The sequence below is a fragment of the Mustela lutreola genome, chromosome 8 (genome assembly GCF_030435805.1).
Source record: "Mustela lutreola isolate mMusLut2 chromosome 8, mMusLut2.pri, whole genome shotgun sequence".
NCBI classification, from domain to species: domain Eukaryota; kingdom Metazoa; phylum Chordata; class Mammalia; order Carnivora; family Mustelidae; genus Mustela; species Mustela lutreola.
In genome coordinates, this window is record NC_081297.1 from 147,154,410 (window position 1) to 147,173,938 (window position 19,529).

At 58.5% G+C, this 19,529-nt stretch overlaps 1 protein-coding gene across 3 annotated transcripts in view; it reads right to left on the bottom strand.

Moving 5' to 3' along the window:
- Window positions 1–17,759, bottom strand: part of PHF21B (PHD finger protein 21B) — an 81,774-nt gene extending 64,015 nt beyond the window's left edge. The window contains exons 1-2 of one of the 3 annotated variants that reach the window (XM_059187225.1): window positions 17,396–17,759; window positions 16,372–16,437 (exon numbers count right to left, since the gene is read on the bottom strand). In XM_059187225.1, the coding sequence (XP_059043208.1) occupies window positions 16,372–16,437; window positions 17,396–17,449 (120 nt within the window). In that variant the 5' untranslated portion in view covers window positions 17,450–17,759. The other 2 variants (XM_059187227.1, XM_059187223.1) reach the window with 2 other exon arrangements.
- Window positions 17,760–19,529: the final 1,770 nt, after the last annotated feature.

Here is a 19,529-nt window from a genome sequence, read left to right on the forward strand (position 1 = left end):
CAGAGGCCACCCTCTCCCAAGCCCTCCCACCGCCTCCTACTGTAGGCTCCACGACCCCAGAGGGGTGCTGGGAAGTGGGTGTGGGAGGGGCCACATGAGCAGGCGGCCGTGTGGCAGACAGCTGCCCGACTGGGCGGGATGATCCCTTGGCCCCCGTCCTGCCCTCTCAGGGCCTCTCTGCTGGCAAGTGTGGCCACGTGGCAGGCTTTGGCTGACGGAACAGGGGCTAGAGTGACATGGGACACAGCCCAAGGGCTGGAGGCCCCAGATGAAAGTGCTGAGCAAGGGCAGACACTGGGGGCCTGACTGCCGCAGCCTCACAGCAACCACGCCCCCTCGGAGCACAGGCCGGCTGGAGCCGTGCGGGACGCAGTGGGAACACAGTGCGTCTTTCCATTAGAGCATGGAAGACCAGCCCCTTCTGGACCCGCTCAGTGAGGGGACAATTCTGGATTCTGTTACCTACCAACTAGCCACGGACACGCCAGCCTTGCAGAATTTTCAGACACAGCGTATGGTGCCCAGGGTTGGAACAAAAGGATCAGAACCACGGTCTGCAGCAGTTTCTTCCTTTGCTTCTTTGTGGCCTCAGGCAGCAGGAGCTGGAGTCAGGATCAGGTTCCCCACCAAACCCGAGCGCACCCCTCGGCCTCGTCTTAGAGGCTGCCAGACCTGAGCCCCCAGCCGGCCCTCGGGAGCCGGGGAGACAGCCACCCCACAGCTTTGGCCGCCAGCCATGTCTCCGGGTCCTGCTTCACTGCAGGCGGCTGCAAAGCAAGGGTGATGACAGGCCAGGGATCGCTGCTGAGCGTCTCTCGCGCACCAGGAACGAAGCCGCCTGTGGAGGTGCGGAACGGCTGCAGGGTTCACACCAGCTCCGTCTGAGCCTGGCCCAGTGCCGCCCTCCACACCCCTACAGAAGGGCTCCAGCATCACTTCCTGTCGCCGTAAACAGGGACCACAGCTTTGTTCCAGGGAGTAAGAGCACTACAGCGTGGAAGACACCTGGCATACAGTAGGTGCAAACTAAATGGTGGGGGGGGTGGGGATGGGGAAGACAGCGGGCACTGCAGCCCACCCACGTGGCCCCAGCAGCCCCAAGCCCAGCCCTCCGAGTCCCCAGACCTCCCCTCGAGTCCCCACTTTGCTTTTGCAATGACCCTGCAGAGCACACACTGACCTCTCGTCCTCACTTCACAGGCGCAGAAAATGACGCAGAACGATCGATGCCGGACCCAGCAGGGCCCTGCGGGCCTCCGGTTCCTCACTCAGTCCCCTGGGACTCCCACCACAAGGCACCAGGTACAGGGAAGACCCGTAGGAACCCCAAGTGCCACACCCACAAGCAGTGTCCCCAGCCCCTGGGACGTGTGGCGGCCAGTGTGACACACAGACTGTGCAGGTGCTCAAGCTTGCACCTGGAGGCCGACTGGGTTCACATCGCAGCTCCAGAGCTGAGTCTGGGCTGGGTCCCCGCGCCCAAGCCGTGGCGTCCTCGCCTGGCAGACCGGAGTGCGAGCGGGAGTGACGGTCGCTGGAGGAAGGCCGGGGAGCAGGCGGCCAGTCACAGGAAATACTGGCTCCATCGTCTTGCCGGTGACGATGGCCCTAGAGTGGCCCGGAGAGGATGTGGCCTCCCGAACGTCCAAGAGAGTGGACCGAAGCCTCAGGGCAGCAAGGCCCATCCAACCCCCACACGTGGCAGGTCGCGGTTTACAGCGGGCTTCCGCGTAGTGAATTTCATCCCCACCACGGGCCTCAGACGCAGGGTCCCTCATCACAGCCATTTCACAGATGGGGAGGTTGAGGCCTGTGGAGACGTATGCCTGGCACAAGGTCCTAGAGCTCCTGGGAGGTGGGAGCCCACAGGAGGAGAGCCTCGGGCTCCAGCCGGGGACCCCGTACCTTCCTACAGGACAAGCGGGGGCTCCCGTGCCGCCGGGCAGGCGTGCGTTCCCGCTCACTGTCCACTGTGTTCTAGAGCGCACTTTCCCTGCGACCGAGTGAGAACTGATCAGGGTGAAACCACCAGCTGGCTGGTTTTCAAGCCGGAGTTTCACGTCCAATTCTCCACTTCTGCTGAGCCGCCAGCCATGACAAAGGACACATGTAGGTTTTCCAGGGATGGTCCCGATGTCCAGTATTCACACCCACTGCCGGGTGACACACTGAGAAAATATGGCCACTTTCTCACGATGAGCACGGTTTCGGCGGCTCCCCTCTCAGCTCCCGGCTGCAGGGAAGGGTGGGCAGGGCAGACACTGGGGGGCCCAGGGCATTCATGGCATTGGGCCAGCACCAAGAGGCCACCATCGACTCTGGTCCCCCCAACCCTCACCTGAGGTCAGTGTGATTACCTCAAGTGGCAGGTGCACTGGGTTGAACAATCTCCCCCAAATTCATGTCCACCCAAAATCTCAGCATGACCTTATGTGAACGAGGATGTTTGCAGATGTGATCGGTTAAGTCGAGGTCACACGGGATTAGGGCAGGCCCTAAATCCAACGACTGGGTCCTTATGGGAAGAGAAGACAGACACACAGAGATGATGGCCACACGAAGCCGGAGGCGAGAGCCTGGGGAGAAGCAGACACAAGCCCTAGAGTGTCCAGGAGCCCCCAGGAGCTGGCAGAGGAGGAAGGACAGTGCTCTGGAGCCTCAGGAGGGAGCTCGGCCGGCCCACACCGGGGTCTTAGTGCGCTGGCTCCACACGGGGAGAGAGTGAACGTCTGTGGCTGTGAGCCCCCGGTTCGTGGTCATCTGCCCCAGGACGCGCACACAGCCGACAACGAGGGTAAGCTCGGGAAGGTCAGGAGCGGGCTGGGCTCCCTGGGCTTCCGAGCCGTGGACCCAGGCCCCGAGTCTCAGTCCTCCTTCCGCCCCTGCGGTGCCCTCCCGACCGTGTCCACTTCATCTAGAGCTTTCCCCCATCCCCGCTCACAGGCTGCTGACGACCATGAAAGATCTGAAAACATCCCCACTTCTACCACATCCAAATTAGTGTCATTACAGGGAAGGAGTCCAGATAAAAACACCCAAACCCGGGAAGCACCCGGGAGAGGCTGGGCACCTCTACGAGCAGCCCGCAGCACCAGCATCTGGCCCGGGGGCAGCCCAGCTGCGAGAGGACCGCCGACCTTCCAGACCAGGCCAGGCTCCCCTCCGTGGCAGCTCCAGCTGCCCGCAAGGTGCCCACTCCCGGGGCCGTGTTTGCCTTTCTCATCAACCAAACAAAGCAGGAGAGATGCACACGGAGCCTCGGGAAAACGGGTCGGGACATTCCTCCCTCCGTTGCCCGAGCGCGCCGGCGCGGGGCCGCCGGGGGAGGGGGATGAGTTACCGCGCGTCCAGCTGCACCAGGAGGTAATAAAATGTGTTGCTAAGAGACAAGTGCCAAAGAAGTTCATTAAAGGACACTTTAAACCAAGCTGCCAGACTCTTCTCCCTTTAAAGGCTACTTATTTGGTCCTGTCCCTCGTGTTTATAATTAGATCGACAATATGAGGGCGGCAGTCCCCATCCGAGCCCACTCAGCAGAACCTGTTAATAAAATAACTTGAACAAGGCACCGACTTCGGCCAGGGCACGCGGCGCTGCAGGCCCGTTTTATTTGCGGGAATAGACTTGAGTTCCACTTACTTACTAAAGGAGAGCTGAATGTTCCTGAAGAACTTCAACGGCCCTCAGCTGGGCAACTGTTTTCCCCTAACGGGGGCTGGGTCGGGGGGTGGGGGGTTCTCTACGGTCCAGAACTGCCATCTCTCGGGGCTCGCTGTCCTAGCCCCTGAAGGTTACAGAAGCTGAGCGCTCAGTCCGTGGACGCCACGTGAGATGGTGACCGGGGGAGAGGGAGGCAGGACACTGCTAGATCACGACCCAGTGAGACGGAGCCGTGAAGGGACACCAGCCCACCTCAGCTAGGCCTGGGTGATGAACGATGAAGCAGCAGCAAGCGGGGCTCGGGGAAGGAGCTCAGAAAGGCGGTCAGAGGACGCACGGCAGAGGACACGGCTCGGAGCTGGCTGCAGGAGTGCCCCCCTGGGCCAGCAGCGTTTAGAAAAGGCCTTAATGCGTGCACGACCCACGTCCACCCCGCACGAGATCTCACAGATGCAGACTTTCTGGTTCCTCCGGAAGTGTCAAAGGAGAAGGCTGCACGGGGCCAGGCCATGGGCTGATGGGGGATGGGCGGGGCCGGGCCACAGTGTCTCCCCCCTCCAGAGGGCAGGGCATGGTCTGTGCAGGGGTCCCAGCCCTCAGCAGCACCACGCGCTGCCTGTGGGTCAAAGTTTGTGATTCTGCGTTAGCGAGCGTCTCGGACTGGAATGAGGCAGTTACGGAATGCGTGATGAGCCTTAGCGTTTCTGAACAGGATGTCAGCATAGGGAGAACCGGCCTGGTCTCCCCTCCGATCGCCATTGGTTGCTGCTTCCCGTTGGCTGATTAGATGCTGGTTTGGTGGACAAAGGACACAGAACCACCGATTCTATCCTGGGACAGCGCATCAGGGAAGTTCTCCACACTTGGGGAGTTAAAACTGCCCGTCTGGTAACTTGCAGTCTCTATTCAAAATTCTGCCCCATGGAAGGGCTGCTCCCTCTTTTATTTATTTATTTATTTATTACTTTATTTAAGAGAGAGAGAGAGATCACAAGTAGGCAGAGAGACAGGCAGAGAGAGAGGGGGAAGAGTGTTCCCCACCGAGCAGAGAGCCCGATGCAGGGCTCCATCCCAGGACCCTGAGATCATGACCTGGGCCGAAGGCAGAGGCTTAACCCACTGAGCCGCGCAGGCGCCCCAGGGCGGCTCCCTCTTACACATTACAGCCAGTCGATGATTTAAGGGCAGGGGTCAGTGGTGCTGGAGAGGACAGCCTCCCCCCACCCTGTCCCATCAGCTCCCTGACCCCCCTCACGCTTACCTGTCACTCTCTCCCAGCCACACCAGCCTCCGCTGGAAAAGTCAGGCATGCCCCACCTCAGAGCGTTTGCACAGGCTGTGACTTCTGCCTGGAACACTCTTCCTGCAGAGAACCATGAGGCTCCAGCTTCTGCAGGTCCGTGCCCCACAGCTGCCTTCTCAGTGAAGGCCTTAAGTCACGGAGAACTCTGTCACCCTGCTCCCTTCAAGCCCCCTCCCCAAGCTAAACACCCCAGTGCCTCCCCCCCACCGCCACATCCCAGCTCCGGCTTCAGATAAGGTGGCTCCTTGTGACCTCCCTGTGACAGGCCCACTGGCTGGAGCCACAGCCGTGACCACACTCAGGACGTGGTCTGGTCTCTGGTCTCTGGTCTCCGCCCGCAGTGATGCCCACAACTCTCAGGTCTCCTCTCCCATCAAGGCGGGATGAGCCCCTGGAGAGGCCTTCCTGAGCACCTGTCCCCTCGGCTGTGGCAGCTGGGAGGGGCTGGCGACGCGGGCATTTGGGGAGACTGTCAGACTATAGTCTCGGCGGGAACTCTGGTATTTAACCGTGGTGTGTTTCTTACCGCCCAGACGAGACGCATTAATCACAGAGAAGAGTTGGTATCACTGATTGTAGGAGATGCGGCTCGTCACTTTGTAACTTGCATCTCACGTTAAATTCTGGATCACAGTCTCTAATATGTATATATTTTTAATTGCATTTTCAAGTTCATTTACATGCGCAGATTGGCTTTCCGCCTGAATGACATCAAAGAGAAACACATCTCCCTCCTCCCTCTCTCTCTCGCTCTCCCCATGTGCCTTTTCCTCTTTTGTGGGGCAAAAAGCCTCTCCCCAGATCCGTTGCAGTATCACCTGGGGCAGCCTGCTGGCGCCCCCCAGGGAAACCCCAACGGACCTCTCCCAGACCTCTCCCAACCGCTGTTTCAAGTAACTTTTTGCTGCTTCCACACAAGAGATGAAAAGGCAATCCTGGCTTCCCTTCAAGACGACTGCTCCCCTCATATCACAATTTCTTAGCACCTTTTCCATTTGGGAGAGTGACTCTCCCCACGCAAGCCACCATCAGTCTCTGAAGGCGGGAGTGTGGGTGGGAGTGCGGGCCGGCGGCCAAGGTCATGGACAGCCCTGCAGGGACTCGTCCTGAACCAGCGTTTTGAAGCCCGCCCGCACCAGGGCTGCGATCAGGTTCAGTGAGATTCACAACATGGCAGTCCTGGAATGGGCTGGTCCTGCCGGCGCTGCCTGTCCCCTGCTTGTGCCAAATGGGGGTCACCTGCTCTTAAAGTCTAAGGACGGCTCTGAAACACCCCCAGGTATTGCCCCAGGGTCTTTCCTTGGCGGTCCTGCTGTCAGAAAGGACATCTTGTGCAAGAGTCCGGCACGTTACACAGCGGACCCCCACCAGGATGCTTCCCCAAAAAACCCTCCGATGAAGGAAATGTGACTGTTTGAACAAAAACAACACACAATTCTTGCACAAATATGTTGTGTGGTTGGGAAGACCGCCATCCCCTGGGGCTTGTCCTGGCTCCTGGGTGCCATCTCCAACTCCCCGTTCAGGGCCTCAGTTTCCCACATGTGACACGGGGGCTCAGCAGAGGTGCCCCGCAATGCCCCCCCATGCCAAGTCTTGGGGACACACATCCTAACTTTCCACGAAATCCCAAATCTATGACCCAGTCCCAGCTGTGGCCACACCAATCCTTGGAGACAACAGCAACCCAGAGGTTTCCGTCCCAACAAAAAGCCCCCTACTTCTCCATGGCAATAGCATCTTTGGGGTGCCGCCAACCTTTGGCTTTGCACATTATGGTCGATCAAGCGATACTGCAAAGAGCTCCGTCTAACTCCACTGCCCTGCTGCGTGCTGGGAGTTACACCACGCACCTGGTACTCGGGTCCTCAGGACAACCTTGCCTGGGAAGCAGCATTACCCCCACTTTGAGATAAGGACTCGGCCACCTGCCCCTCCTATTGTCATCACTTGGAGGCTCAGGAGCCACTCAGCCTTGGACCAAAAAAACCCTAAAGTCCCCCGGGGAAGCACTTCTTCCTGCTGTTTTAACAAGACCGACACAGGTGCCAAGCGAAAGGAAAAAAAAGTGAAGTGTGGCCCATCTGAGCCCGCACAGGACGCCTGCTGTTGGCCATCGGACACTGAAACCAGGACGGAGCTGGATGAGCATCTTCTCACGGTGCTCTGGAAACCGCTACCACCAAACAATAAGCCACAGTTAAAAAAAAAAAAAACACAACTTAAGGAAGCAAGTCTCTTCCTTTCGAAAACAGAAGTCGTTTCAAAATGAGAAGATGTCTCCTCATGTCAGTGAGGACTAACCCTGAAAACAGGAATCCCAGCAGCCAAGCCAGAGGGGGCCAAGGTGGCACCAAGAGAGTGGAGGGCACGGCCCCGGGGACTTGCCACCCAAGGGTGGGGAGGACAGTGTGCTTTGGGGGCCAGCCCGAACCTCAGCTTCCACACTGCAGAGACCCCTCCCTGCACCCAGCCTGCCACCCACTCCCCATCCCGGTGCCCCAGGCAGAGACTAGATGCAGAGCCAGGGTCCTACCAAAGTTCTAGGACCTTGTACCCCAGAGTAAAGGTCCCGCTCATCATCATGGACCGGCTACCTCAAATTCACCGGCGCTTGTCTCTGATGTGCTAATTCCACGCAACTTCTATCTGAACGCACGCCCTGGCCACTTCTCTGAGTCGTGGCATGAAGTGCGCTCATCCCTCTCCCGACCACTCCAGCGGAGAGGTGAGGACCATGAGGCCCAGGCTGGACAGCAGCCCCGCCACTCACCGCCTGTGTGATGTCAACAAGCCCCTGACTCTCTCTGGGCTTCAGCCTGCCCTCAATTAAATGGAAGTTAGGAGCAGGCCTTTCCCAATGAGCTATGTGAACGGGGAATGGGTCGGTCCAAGAGAGCCCTCGGAGGGACTCGGCTCAGGCTAGCCTCGAACAGGGAAGCTGGGACTCAAGATGGAGAACAGAGGACGGCCAGGCCCCGCCTGCTGAGGACCCAGGGCTGAACGCATCGTCCTGCTGAACCCTCCGAGCACCTCTCCCAGGTCGCTTCTTGTGCACTTACCCTGTGCCACGCTCTGCAGCCTCATTTGTAAGGGGCTGTGCTCCCCACGTTACACCCACTGAACGTGCAGTGGCCACAGGAGGGTGGTGTGAGGTCTACAGCTCCTGTCCGTCCAGTTGGAAAGCTCGTGCTTTTTAACCTCTTTGTTACGTGCCTCTGGGAGGCAGAAGTTAACAGCCTTCTTGGCGGCCCTCTTCTGGAAGGGAAATCAAACCCAGACTCCTTGTTCCATCAACAACGTACATTCTGAGCTGCATGGCCACGCTGCATCCCCTGCAGAAACCCGCCACGTCCGCTAAAGTCCGCCTGTGTCTGGGTGGGGTGAGGGCCTTGGAGGCTGAGCAGACTGATACCCGTGCCCCCAAACAGGCCTCCCTGCCCTCCAGGTGTCACTGACACGTGCCAAGACTCTGCTCAGCGGCAGGAGCCCAGGCTGCCGGGGAAGGCGGGCGCTTTCTCAGGCCCAGGGCGAGCTCCGGCGGGTGAACAGGCAGCGGCACCTTCAGTGTGGGCTCGTCCAAGTGATGCAAAAGCAGCGGCAAGCCCGTGACGTGGGTCCTGGACAAAAGTGTCAGAGGAAAAACTTGCTAAATCACAGGGCTAATCATCATAGCCGGCAGCTCTAATGAGGCATCGTGGGATTACCAAAGTTATTATCAGAGTCATCTCATTGAAAAAATTCAAAGCTAATTGAAATCAATTGTACAGCCCCGTCAGCAGCTGTTTTAAGAGGCTGAATATCAAAGCGAAACTTGGACTGGCTGGAGAAAAAGGCACAGCCGATGTCCAGCTCTACCGGGAGCCACGGGGCAACAGGACGCCCTGGCTTGAAGAACGTGGGGATCAGGGAACAGTCGTGAGCAGCAGTGCAAAGGTGGCGGCCCCCGAGGCACAGGGCAGGGCTCAGTAGGTGTCTCCTGTGGTCTCCGGTGCAAGGACCACAATTCCCTTTGCTTCCTGGTTGGGATGGGTCCCATTACTACACCCACTTTACAGACAGGAAGCTCAAGGCAGCAAAATGACTCGTCTAGAGCAACTCAGCCAGATGCAGGGTGCTAGGTTATGAACGGTGGTGGGGAACTTTAGGGTCTCTGCTCTTGTGGCTACGGGACATTTGACTCTACAAAGCAGGGGCCTGTCGGAGATGAGGCAGTGGCTACAACAGAAGGCCCCATCTCGGTGGTCCTAAGCTGTTTGACCTTGGGAAGCTGCCCTTCTCCAAGCGGTCCAGCAGAAGAGATTCCCCTGTCCGGCCTGCCCCAACTCATGGGATGATCCTGACTATTAAATAAAAAGACAGCATCAGAGAGGTGATGGGCCAGACAGACCCGCTGCAGAGTATGGAGCAGCAGATAGCCATCTCTACGAAGTTTGTCTCTCTGCTTCCCTACAGGTAGAAATGTCACCTCCTTGGAACGGTCCTCAAGCACCCATCAGAGCACACCCCCCACCTGCCACCAGCGTTGGTCCAGCGGTTGAATATCTCAAGCAGATGCCTCACCGGGCTTCAAGGAATAGGAAACCGTGGGGACACCTGTCTCCCCAGGGATATGTAGAAATGTTTGCAGACAATGAAAGCACTTTCTAAGTGTAAGAAGCCTTACAAAATGAGACGTCCCCGTTGCTAATAACAGCGCCCCACCCACCATCCCCTCCACATCCCCAGCACTTGGTGGCTGCTCATTCAAGGCTCATGGAATTCAACCGAGTTCTTCCCGAGACAGACGTGCGCTGTATGATGCCGAGTGTAGGAAGCATGCGGAGGCACGGTGAGCTTGGTGCGCTTGGTGCCCGCACCGTGCAGGTTTATGCGGGTTTCGGGCGTCTGTGCGCACAGAACGTGTCCTGCTCTCAGCCACAATCGAGGACGGGGCGGAAAGACGGGGGCCGGGGTGGTGAGACCTTCAGATTCATACTGTGAGCCTTTTTCCAAGCAAGCATGTGTTGCTCTCACAGTAAAGACTTTTCTGAAAGCGCAATTCTTATCTTCTCACTGTTAAGAGAGCTAATGAGAAGAACAGCGATCACCACCTTACTTCGTTACGGGTTCACTGCAGGAGAACGGCAATCGTTCTCTTAGCTCGAAAATGAGTCCCCTCATCTTCAGTGCGGAATCCCGAAAAGTCAGTAACTGACGTCACATACGGGTTACGTACGCTTCGTGTATGTATTTATTGATTCAAATTAACATACTCATTACTTACTTCGCTTATCATATGCTCCGTAGCCAAAATAAAAGCAGTAACACAGACAGAACCAACAGATACGTGCATATGTACGTGGAGGTACACACATATATTTGTTTTTAAATCAACTGGCCAGACTTGCCAACTAGGTTTCTGGAAGCGCCACGGCTCCCAATGAATTTCTCAGCTCGAAAAAACTCTGGTGAAGGCGGGAGGAAGAGGACCCCAGCGGCCCCCCGGCCCTCGCAGCCTGTTAGGTGCTGGTCGCCCAGGGCTATGGGGCAGCAGGTTCCCAGCCTCCTCCCCCATGTCATGCCCGGACCCCATCATCCGTGTGAGAACCTCCCTGCGCAGGTGACAAATACCTGAAGAGCTCATATGGCCTGGCCGGGCCAAGCAGGGAGGCAGGTCAGGCCTCCTTGTCCCTCCTCCCTTCCCATGTGCCCAGCACCATTCCTAGGGCTCTCGGCCTGTGTGCACTAACAGCCCCTGGCTCCATCTAAACCTACAGTGTAAACTCCAGGCCTTCATCCAGGCAAGTGATGCCTTCCTTGCTCTGGTCCCAGCTCGCCTTCTCTGATGCCCTTTCCTGCTGTCTGCCATGGTTTTACTGCCAGAAAGCTCACAGCATCTGCAGGTTTCTTCAAGCCATTGTCCTTCAGCAGGCTTGGCCACCAGCTTCTCCTGTCCACAACCCCAGGCGTCCTCGAGGACCCCTCCCAGAACCCCCTCCAGGAAGCTATCCTCAGTCTCCAGGCCAGGAACAAGGCAGGTGCTCCCACAGCGGGACTTCCCCAGAACTCTTCTGGGCTCTTCTGGAAACACGGTTATCTACGGCTCCCTCTTTGGTGCGGTTTCCAAGGGCAGGGAACTGGGCGCCTTACTCGTTTCTGTCCGCTCCTCTCAAGCATACAATAACCTGCCATTTATTGCACGCCTACTACAGGCTGGGGATTCGGTGAGGACCATTCGGTGAATCACTACTAATCCTCATGCCCGTCTTGTTACAAGGTCTTCCGCTCGCTCAGCAAATGTGCAATCCATCCCTACGAGGCACTGCCTTGAGAATACAGGGTCAGAGGAGAGCAGACGGGCCCCCACCCTTCACAGAGCTTACAGTCCAGCACAGAGCAGATAGGAAAAGAGAAACAACACCCAGCACTCTCTAGAGGCAAGGAGATGCTCACGGTGCCGGAGAAGCTGCTGAAAAGCAACCACGGAGACAGCGCTGCATGTGTAGGAGGGAGATGGGAGTAATGCCCTGAGTGCAGATCAAGAACATACCAGAAGGGGCAAGAGGAGATGCAGTATGTTATTCATGGAAGGAAACGGCCCAAACACCATCAGCTGGTAAACGGCCACGCAGACTGTGGTCTCTCTGCACGATGGAATATTATTCAGACACGAAAAGGAATGAAGGGCCTCTACCTGCTACGGCTCGGATGAGCCTGGACAACGCTACGCTCAGGGAAAGAAGCTGGTCGTACACACCGCACGTCGTGTGATTCCATTCACAGGAAACACCAAAAATAGGCAACTCTCTAGAGAAAGAAGGCAGATCAGTGGCGGCTTAGGGCTGGGCGGGGGTGGGCAGCCAGTGACAGCGTTCTTTTTGAAAGATGAAAATGTTCTAAAATTGATGGTGATGACAACTGCAAATCTCTGGGAATATATTTAAAAAAAAAAAAAACACAAAACACTTAATTGTGCACCTTAAACGGGTGAGTGATACGCTAGGTGCATTATACTTCAATAAATTGTTTTGGGTTTTGTTGGTGGTGGGTTTTTTTATTTGTTTTTCGGTTTGGTTATTTATTTATTTATTTATTTATTTATTGGTTTTTATAGGGGATGTATTGTAATCTTCCAATTAAGAGATGATTGGGGAGGGACCTGGGTGGTGGAGGGGGGAGGGGGTAGCGGAAGAGGGACTCTAGGAACAGGGCTCCGGTGAGTGTGGGAGGGACACGGGCTGCTGAGGGCAAGGGTGGTGGTGAGCCAAGCCCGGTGGAGGCTGCCAGCCTAGTCGGTACTCTTCCCTACAGGGGACAGAATGTGGAGCTTTGGGACATTTTCTCTTTAGCATGTGATGATGCTATATCAGAAGTGTGACAACTTCCAATCGAAGTCAGGAAGCCGAAAATTTACCCTCCTGGATAGGGACGGACTTGAAGAAACTCTTGGAAAACGGCTCTGTCCTTTTACCGAGGGACTGCAAACAATCGGGAGCTTTCGGAATAAAACCCAGCCTGCAATTCTGTCCGGTGCAGTCCCTCCGGTGCCCACCGTGGCTAGTGAATCATGGTGAGGACATGATTCAGCGCCCGGGGTACGTGCCACATACATAATACCTTTCAAGAAGACAGTTTTATTGCTGCACTTAAGGACAGCCCCTCAGAATCCAGAGTCCATCAAACCGATGGATCCAGAGGTACGAAAGGCCCCCAGTTCACCTCTGGGCGGGTCCCTCTCTCACAAGGCCACACCTGCGCAGTCTGCAGTTAACACATGGGGCTCTTCTCAGTCTGGTGAAGCTGAACTTCATGAAGTTGAGGTCTGCAGACGCCCGGTACACGTGGCACCCAAATGTCGTGCTGAGAGCTCCAAAGAGGGAAGGAAAAAAAAAACCAACCAACCCAGTACTTATGATGGGTCTGTTATTTACATGGAAGTGCTTGTTGCTTGACAATTTAGATAAAAATGTTCCTGCCTCTCTGCGTGTGCTGCAAATTCATGGCGTAAAACCACTGGAGCAACTAATGGAGTCTTCACACATCATATCTCCTTAAAGACGAGGGGTCCGTCCTCCACTGGAATTCAAAACCTTGGCAGCCAGGCGCGGCCACACCTGGGAAGGCGGCCTGGACTAATGCAGCTCTGACCAACTCCCCACACCTTTTTTTTTTTTTTTTTTTAAAGCAAAAAATATGAACTCTGTTTTCAAACAGCAAGGTTCTATGGAAGCTGGCTTCCTGGTTATCCCCTCATCCACCGATGGTGGGAGACACACTGGAGAGTTATACAGGATTTGTATCTCTCTACTTCTGACCAACAACCAACCTATTTACTTCTGAGTCCTTGATAAACATCTTTAAACACTTGTTCATGTTTCTAGAAATCACTGAAATAATTCCAGCGTCAAGGGCATGAATGGGAAATTGATGGCCCGGCACCAAAACATATTACTCAGCGGCTATTGTGTTTCTAACAGATGTGGAGATGTGGGTAACGGGGTCCTCGGTTCCCTTTACTACCTCGCTCGTCACCCGCATGTGCACTTTTAATGGAAACTTAACCTTTACAGCCCACATTGCAGCCATTCCAGGCGGGAGCAGCACAAAAACACGTCTTCGTAAGTGTAAATGGTCTGAGTTTCTTCCTGAGCGAAGCCACAAATGAGCACTACCTTTCATTTTATGTTGAGTCAAAAACAAACTCGAAAAGACTGGCCTTTCCCTACCTGCTCCCACATTTCGGCTTCTCCCGGGGAAGCTTCCGAAGTCACCAAGCAGAGCCCCGCTGCTCCTCTTCCAGACCCTGGGTGCAGCCCAGAATCACCTCCAAGGGCTTGTGCATGGACCTTTCCTCAGCCGAGCTGCCAATCACCACCAAACTCTCCCAAGGAGGGAGAGACGAGTAAATGTTAAGTCTACCCAACTCATTTCATAGGTGACCTCTGAAAGATTTCACCTCGGAGCTGGGGAGAGACCAGGCAGCTTTATTAGCATGCCGCACCACGGCCTCAGCCCCCTCCCCTCCCTCTTTTATGAGCCCTTGTTATATAAAATGCCACAAAGGGAAAAGGGGGAAAAAAACAGACAGTTCCAAACACAAGTTTCTATGGCCAGGCCCAATGCTGGCTGCTTACCAGATGTTATATTTAGTCATTTAAAAAAGAAACATTTTTAAAAGGCCAGAGAACAAAAGTTTTCCTTGTTTCCTTTCTTTTTGAACACACACTTCACACACACAAAAAGATGGAGGTGCAGTCCTTTCGCAAGCATCTTTCCTTCCCCGAGTTCAGATTTAAAGGCAAAGGCAGCCTGGAGTCGGACAGCTCCTTCCCCGAAGCTGCACCGGAGCCTCCGAGCAGAATTTTCAAATGTTTCCCTCAGCCTCATCTAAATTCCGGCATGACAGATAATAAATAGCTACTCATTTACTATCATCATAAAATTTTAAACAGCCTTGAAACAGTTGCTACAATACAGACGAAATGATCAAACCCAAGCTCTGAAAAGCCACTCCAAATAGTGAAACTATTGCCATGCAGAAGCACACATAAAGACATTGTTGCCATAAAAGCTGCGGGATTACTGGATTCTCTCTCCCTCTCCCTCTCCCCCCCTCCCTCTCTCTCTTAAATCTTCCACTCAGAGCCGAAGAGTCAACAACTTGCCGTTTTACCCAGTGAAAAAACGGCTTAGCAACCCTCAGCTATCACCCCGTGCGGGATTTGATGATGGGTTTTTTTTTCTTAAAAAAATAAATAAATAAAGTATCTGATTTGATTCTGCACAGTGATTAAACATCTTTGTGCTCAGCGAAGGGTCTTCCAACCCCTCCCCCTCCAAAAATGGCATCAAAGCAATCAAAATGGTAATGCCGGGCCTGGGTCCCCTCCCCCCGCGAACTCCCCGACTTCGCCGGGGCCGCGCGCCGGACCCCCCTCCGGCGGGAATGGAAGCTTCCACGCCCGGACGGGGGCGCGGGCCAGGCGGGCGGGCGGGCGCGCGCGGCCGGGGTGGGGGGGCGCGGCACCGACAGAAAGGGGTTAATGCATTCGTCCCAACCCTCCCGTCCAGCCGGGCGCCCCCGACCAGGCGCGGACCCGCGGGGACAGCCATCTTTCTGTCCGCAGCCCCCGGCCCCCTCCTCTCCGCACGCCCCCTCCCATCACTTTTCAACTTTAAAGACTCGAAATTTACACCCGGCTTCCGAGTTCTCCGGCTCCGCGGTCGCCGCCACCCCCGCCGGTCTCGTGCACGTCTCTCCCTCCACCGAAAACCCCTCCGGGGAGGGGCCATCGGATCGGCGGCCGGGAGTTGGGAGAGGACGGAGGGGGCCACATCAGCGGCCGCGGAGGGGGCGGGGGCGACGCTGTCCAAGTTTGGCGCTGACGGCTGCGGCCGGCATTCCGAAGGAAGCGCGATCGATGGCCAGGGGGTGCGGCGGGGCGGGGGCGGGCCCGCGGAGGGGAGGGGCCGCGGGGAGGGGCGCCGGCGCCCCCGCCCCCGCCAGCCTCGGAGCCCCGGGAGCGCCATTGGCTGCGCCGCTCAAAGTTCTCGGCTCCGGGCGGCGCGGGGAAGGGGCGGGAGCGCGTGTGCGGGGAGCCGGGTGAGGAGGGGGAGGAGCGGAGGGGGAGGGGCGCGAGCGGCGGGGAGGGAGGGGGCGGGGGCGCGCGGCCGGCCGCGCTCTGGCGGCGGCATCTGTTCGTGGTGCTGAAACCCCGAGCGCTGAGCTCAGCGCAACTAAGTCACAATGGACAACTTTTCCTCCCCGGAGGGGCCGGGAGGGGGGTCGGCGGCCGTGCCCCACGCCGCGAGGAGCTCCTCGGGTGTCCCAATCTACGCCTGGAGGCCAGAGGCCAAAGTTGGGGCAGAACTGGGGGGTCCTGGGGGCGCCTTTCTTTTGTTCCCCGCGAGCTGGCGTCAGGTTCCGAGAATAAAAAGTGATGCTGGAGAAGTGGAGGGGAGGGGGGAGCCCGGAGGAACGACGCTTTAAATCAGGTTTGCAATGGAATCCAGAAATCGCTTCCAAGGAGTTTGGTATCCAGGCCTGAAATAGCGACCCCCGCCACCCCTACCCTCACAGCGGCGTGAAGTGGGGGACACCCAGCCGGGAGAAACTGCTACATTCCAAAAACATGTCCACCAACTCAAAATGGACGCCGGGCTGCTCGCCGCCTTTTGAGTGCAGCTTCTCTCTTTCGGCCACTGCCGGAGCCTTGCTCTCCCCCCCCCCCTCGGCCTCCAAGAGCCCGGCTCTTTCTTTCCAGAAAAGAGGGGGCGGGTAACTTTGAGGGCTGCAGACAGACTCCTTTGGGAGTCTGAGCGTGCGGCGCCGAGGCCGGCACTTTTTAGGGTGCTGCCAAAGTGCCGGGCGACCCCTCCTCCCCACCGCGGGCGGAGTTTGGGGGCGCAGGCTCCAGCTCGCTTACTTGTTTGTCGCTGAGCGCGGCGATCCGCGGTTGCCTTTCGTGGAGCTGCTTCTTGAGGTCGCCGTTCTGCGGAAACACGGAGGAGCGGGCTCAGGCCGGCCACCCCGGGGGGTCGAGTGCGCCCGGGGCCCCGCGGGCCGCAGCCCCCCCCCACCCCCGACAGCTCGCGGACCGGGCTGTCCGCAGCGCCCCAAGTTCCCCGGGCCGCGTCCTGCACGCGCGGCGGCCGGGCAGTGCCGCGCGGGGCCGCTTACCTGTGGCTGCCGCCTCATCGGGGCAGCTCGCGGGGCGGGGCGGGGGCCGCGGCCACCCGGCGGCGCGCCCCGAGCCGTGCAAGTTTGCAGGCAGGGGTGCGTGTGCGAGTGAGTGTGAGTGTGACTGTGTGCCGGGGGAGGGGGGAGGAACAAAGAGCCAAGTAAACACGGCGAGTCCGTGTCGAGCAAAGCTCATAAATATTCAAGTCGCGTCCTAATCTCCCCAACACACACACACGCGCACGCCGCAATTCCGCTCGGGCTCCGGCCGCCACGCCGCCGCTAGCCCGAGCAACAATCGCCAAAACTACTTTTGCAAACTGTGCCGGGTTGCACGGGGCTGGGGGCCGGGTGGGGGCTCGGTGGGGGCCGGGTGGGGGCTCGGTGGGGGCCGGGTGAGGGCCGGGTGGGGTCGGTCCACGCTCCCACACAAACACCCCGGGGCAGGCTCTCGAAGGGGCCCCTTCCTGGCACCCTCAGTCCTGCAGACCCTGCGTGGAGAAAGAGAAGTCGCGGGGCTCGGGTCCCACCGGGTTCGGACCCCACCCCCCAAACTGTGCAAGATTGCGAGAGAGGAGGGAGGAGGAGGAGGAGCTCGGGGGGCGGGGGGCCGGGCTCGTAAAAACTCCCCCCGGCCCCGGGGCAGGCTGGAGGAGGAGCCCTCTCCGGGCACCTTCAGCGGTGGAGACCCTGCGACGACGAGGAAGAGGACGCCGGGCTCGGGGCCCTGAAGCCCCCCCACTCCTGGCTCGGGGCCCCCGGCCGCCTACCTGGTGGCGCGCGAGTTCCACGGCGAGCGCCTCGGGCCGGCTCTGCAGCTCCATCCCGGCAACTTGGGCAGCACTTTGCGCTCACTTTGGCCCCGGCTCCCGGGAAGTTGCGCGACTCCGCCGGGGCGGGAGCCGGCGGGGGCGGACCGGGCGTCCGCGGCGGGGGGCGCACACGAGCCCCCTCCCCCGAGGCCGAACCGGAGGGAGCCGGTGGGGGGCGAGTCTGGCGAGGGGGAAGAAAGGCGGCCGGGCGCCGCGGCGCCGAGCTCGCGGCCGCTCCAACTCCTCAGGCCGGCCGGCAAGTTGCGCCGGGTCCCCGGGCCCCCCGCGCTGGCCGGCGCATGGCCCCCAGGCGCCCGGGAGCCCCGCGCAGCCCCGCGCGCGCCCGCCCCGCCGCCGCCGCTGCCCGCGCGAGCCGCCGGCCGGCAGGGACTATATTTCCTCCGGCGCGCGCCTGGATCTCGCAGGGCCTCGGCAAAGTTGTGCCTCGGCACGATGCTAATTCGGCAGTGCCCGGATGGAGCGGGCCGGGGCGGCGGGGGGCGGGGCCGGAGCCCGCCGCCCGCCCCGCCCCGCCCCGCCCCCGCCCCGCCCGCGCGTGCGCACTGCGGCCCCGCCGCGGCCCGGCTCCCCGACCCGAGAACAAAAGTGGCGGCGCGGCGGGGCGCGAACTGGCCGGCCCGCGGCGGGGGGCTTCGGGCCCCGGGGCCGCTCGGGCCGGACGCCCCGCCGTCTCTCCGCCCCCGAGCCCAGCCGCCCGCGGGCAGAACGGGCGGCGCAGCCCGAGGCCGGGTCGTGGGTACTTTCCGGTGGAGGGTAAAATGCCCATTTCTTCGTTTCTTTCCTGCCCGGCGCTCCGGGCCCTTCTCTGCCCGCTCTCCCGGCCTCGGGCAGCTCCGTCGCCGACTTCACTCAAGTCGCCTGCCGGCCCTCCCGCCGCCCTGCACGCCCCGCGGCTCCCGGGGAGGTGGCGCTCGTGCGGAGGCCGGGGTCCCCCTGCGCCCCAGGCCCGCCGCGGTGTCTGGACGGGACGAAGACGGGTCTCCTGACTGTCCCTGTAGTGGCTTTTCACACTCACAGTTAAACTCTCAACAGATGTCACCAGACTTTTTAAGGCTGTTGTTAAAAATCGTAATCGCGCCCGGTCGATGTGACATGGTACGAGCAGCCGCCGAGGTCGTATCCCCAAACTCCCAGCCCACGGCCCGGAGGGGACTGTCCCAGAGCCGATGTCTCTGCCTTGTGAACATCCCAGTGCTTTGTGCCCTGCCCCGGCGTCCCGGTACCTTTGGAAGACGCTGGGGGTTGGGGGGACCGAGCAGTCTTCTCTCAAAGGAAACGTTTAAACTGATAAATCATTATAACTTCATATTCCTGCACAGCCCAAGAAATACCTCGGCTCACACAATCCCCCAAAGCCCCATTCGACATATGGCCCTCATCCCATGTCACTTGTGCCATCAGAAGTTGTTGGAGTGTTTTTTCAGGTCAGGACCCCAGCGTGGCTCTGGCCTCTGTTCAGGCTTTTGCCAAAAGTGACTTATGTGTTGGTGCCTTGGACCCGAGACACCAGGGGCCTCTCATCTCTGACCCCAGCACTAACCTTTAGGAAAAACTCAGTAATGAATCGCCGGTGGGTCTGTGAGCTTCGTCATCCAACGCCAAACTAACGCGTGTTCTAAGTGGTCATGATCCATTTGGTCTAGCACGGACCAGGGACAAGCACGGTTCACCGAATGCAAAACAAAAGGTCTGATGCTGGGAAGAAGTTCTGGCTCCTTCCACTCTGGGTTCAGCCCAGCTCAGGATGGCATCCTCCTGCTTCAGGGCTTTCGTTGGCCCTGGGCGCCAGTTGGCCCCAGCCTGGTAACGTGGACGGCCCCAGGGAGCAGTGTGTTGCGAGAGCCTGGGGCAGCTGGCCAGTGTGAGTGCATTCTTACTGTAATCTCTGTAAACTTCACTGGCTTTTTGGTAAAGATTTATAATAATCTCATTGGCTATGTATGTAATTAAATCAGCAGACAGGACTCTCAGGTCGTCTGTGACCCAGGTGCGCGCTCCGGCAGGTGCCGGCTAGAGGAGGAGGCTTTCTGCCGTGGAGCCTTTGAAATGCTGTCTGCAAGTTTCTGTTAAT